This window comes from Nicotiana tabacum, chromosome 24 (genome assembly GCF_000715075.1).
Source record: "Nicotiana tabacum cultivar K326 chromosome 24, ASM71507v2, whole genome shotgun sequence".
NCBI lineage: Eukaryota > Viridiplantae > Streptophyta > Magnoliopsida > Solanales > Solanaceae > Nicotiana > Nicotiana tabacum.
Window position 1 is genome coordinate 12,897,515 of NC_134103.1, and position 2,752 is coordinate 12,900,266.

The 2,752-nt window shown below is 37.8% G+C and overlaps 1 protein-coding gene across 1 annotated transcript; it reads right to left on the minus strand.

Annotated features, from left to right (window-relative positions):
- Positions 1-723: 723 nt before the first annotated feature.
- LOC107784813 (uncharacterized) lies at positions 724-1,524 on the minus strand. The gene has a single exon (XM_016605995.1). It carries the CDS (start codon positions 1,522-1,524, stop codon positions 724-726), a length of 801 nt encoding a protein of 266 aa, XP_016461481.1.
- Between the last annotated feature and the right edge of the window lie 1,228 nt (positions 1,525-2,752).

Genomic DNA, 2,752 nt, shown 5'->3' on the forward strand with positions numbered 1-2,752 from the left:
TACTGGTGTGTGCGTGTGTTCTGTGGAAACTGGTAGAGAACGTGGTTCTCTATATAGTTTGATGGACTCTTAGTGTCTGGTTGTCCAGGATCTTCTTTAATATTTCCTCCACTGAGAGGAACCTGTGGTGCTGTTACTGTAGAAGACTGTGCTGCAACAACACTGGATATGTCAGGTAGCTTTGAAGTAGTGGTCTGCATCCAGTTTTTGAGACTTGCCAATGTCTGGGAGACTCACAGAGCAGCGAGTGGATATGTGGATGAGGCAGGCACTGGTACTGATGATGATGGTCTAGAAGATGAGGGTGGTGGCATGGAAGCTGTCTCGGTGGAAGGACCGGCCGCTGTGGAAAGCATGGGAGCTGCAGATGGCTCAGCAGTAGAATCTGTAACCACCAATGATGGCTCATCAGACTGGCCAACGGTGGCAGTTGCTTTACCCTTGAACTTTGGGTTTCCCGGACCTTGCAAGAAGTACCATGAAAAAGGCTTCTTGGCCCGCACTTTTGTATCAAAACTCCTCGGCTCCACCTTTGCAAAGAGGCGGATCCAGGATTTAGGGATTACGGGTGCCGACCTAATCGATGTGATCAACTCGAGCATCGATTCGGGACTTCGGGGTATATAGACAAATAGATCAAACGAAAGAAAATATAATAACTATAACTAATTGACGCAAAGCATAAAACTTCTAACAATATTTTTAGTATCATATACAATCTATTTAAAATTGTCCTCGACGAGCTTTCAGATTTTGAAAACGATCAATAATGACATCATTACTTACATTTGTAAATACATCACGCTCTATGTAACAAATTAAACAATCATTTAAATATTGATCACCCATGTTGTTCCTCTCTTCATTCTTTATTTGCTTCATGGATGAGAATGCTCTCTCCACAGTTGCGGTAGCAACAGGTAAAATCAGAGTTAACTTCACAAGTAAATAAACATATGAATAAGTCTCCACAAGATTTGTCTCAACCAATGCTTTTGCCAAATCACTAATTCCTTGCAAGTTGGAGAACTTGGGATTGCCAACTCGCATATGAATTATGAAAGTATCTAGTTGATAACTCAAGTCTCGAATGTGTATTTCATCAAACTCATTTGGGTAACATTTTGCTAAAGTCATTATTCTACCTTTATCAAAATTAGCAAAAGAATTGGCTTGATTCAAACTAGCCATCCCAAGAAGCAAATCGCTACTCACTACATCAAAACGGTCATTAAGTTCTTGAAGTTGCACATCAATTACAACATAAAAGATATCAACACGCAAGTGGTGTGAATAACAAATACCAGAAGACTTACGCTTCGACTTTCCAGGAAAATAGGATTCATCCATCTTGGGAATCATAATATCATGCATATGACAAAATGAGAAAATATCATCTAGCAAAGATTCCCATCCAGTTTCCCTCATATCTTGCAATCTTTTCTTTGTAATATTAAGAAACTCCACGGCATAAACAATATCTTGATCTCTCTTTTGTAGGATCTTGTTCAACTCGTTTGACATTGCCAAAACTTTCAACATCAAGTGAAGTATAAAAATAAATTTGAATGTTATTATCTCACTCAAAAGATATTTTGCTTGATTTCTCTCATTTGAGGTAGAACCTTCATGTTCAATCACTTCAAGCACACGAATAATAGATGAGAAAATAATAATAAAGTTATCTAATGTTTTGAAATGTAATCCCCAACGAGTATCACCTGGTCATTGAAGCCTGCGTTCTTGATTTAGTCCTCGCCCGGTATGAATTTCACCGGACTCAAGTAATTGCTCCAGTTTTTTAGCTTGAAGATGGCGAAGCAAATCTCCGCGCTTAAAATATAATCCAATGACATTCAACACATTAGTAATATGACAAAAGAAGTATTCGACATCCAAATGCTTTTTAGACATAGCTACAAGTGTTAATTGCAATTGATGAGCAAAGCAATGAATGTAATATGTCGATGAGCTGTCTTTCATAATCAAAGTCTTAAGACCACTTATCTCTCCCCTCATGTTACTAGCTCCATCATAACCTTGTCCACGTATTTGAGACGGACTTAGTAAGTGGTCCGAAAGCAAAGAGTAGATTGCTTCCTTCAATGAGCATGTCGATGCATCACTAACATGGACAAGACCAACAAATCGCTCTACCACTTCACCATTTTTATCAACATAACGCAAAACAAGAGCCATTGTTCTTTGTGTGAGATATCTTTGGACTCATCAACTAATATACCAAAATAATCTCCATTCAAGTCTCCAATTATAGCCTTTAATGTTTCTTTTACACAAGCATTGATAATATCCTTTTGGATCATAGGGCAAGTCAAAGTATCATTTTGTGGAGCATTTTCTAATATTACTTTTCCCACATCCGGATGCTTGTCCCCATGCCATCGTAAGAATCCTAGAAAGAGGCCTTGATTTATCGAAGATTCAATTTCATCATGGCCCTTAAAAGGCAATCCATACAACAATAGGAGTCTTGCCACATCAATTTATGCTTCTAAACGCATTCGATACTCATTTTTCAACTTCTCGGAGTGCTTATCAAAAACAACTTGAATTGATTGATGGTGATTTGATAAATCTAGCATCTTCTTGAAACATTTATCATGGGCACTATTAACATCACCAACATGTAAACGCAATCTTTCAAGACCCTTATTCTAAACCCTAAAATCATTTTTTGTATAAAATTCACCCGCACTTCCATGAATAAATTCATTTTTGAACAAATAACAAC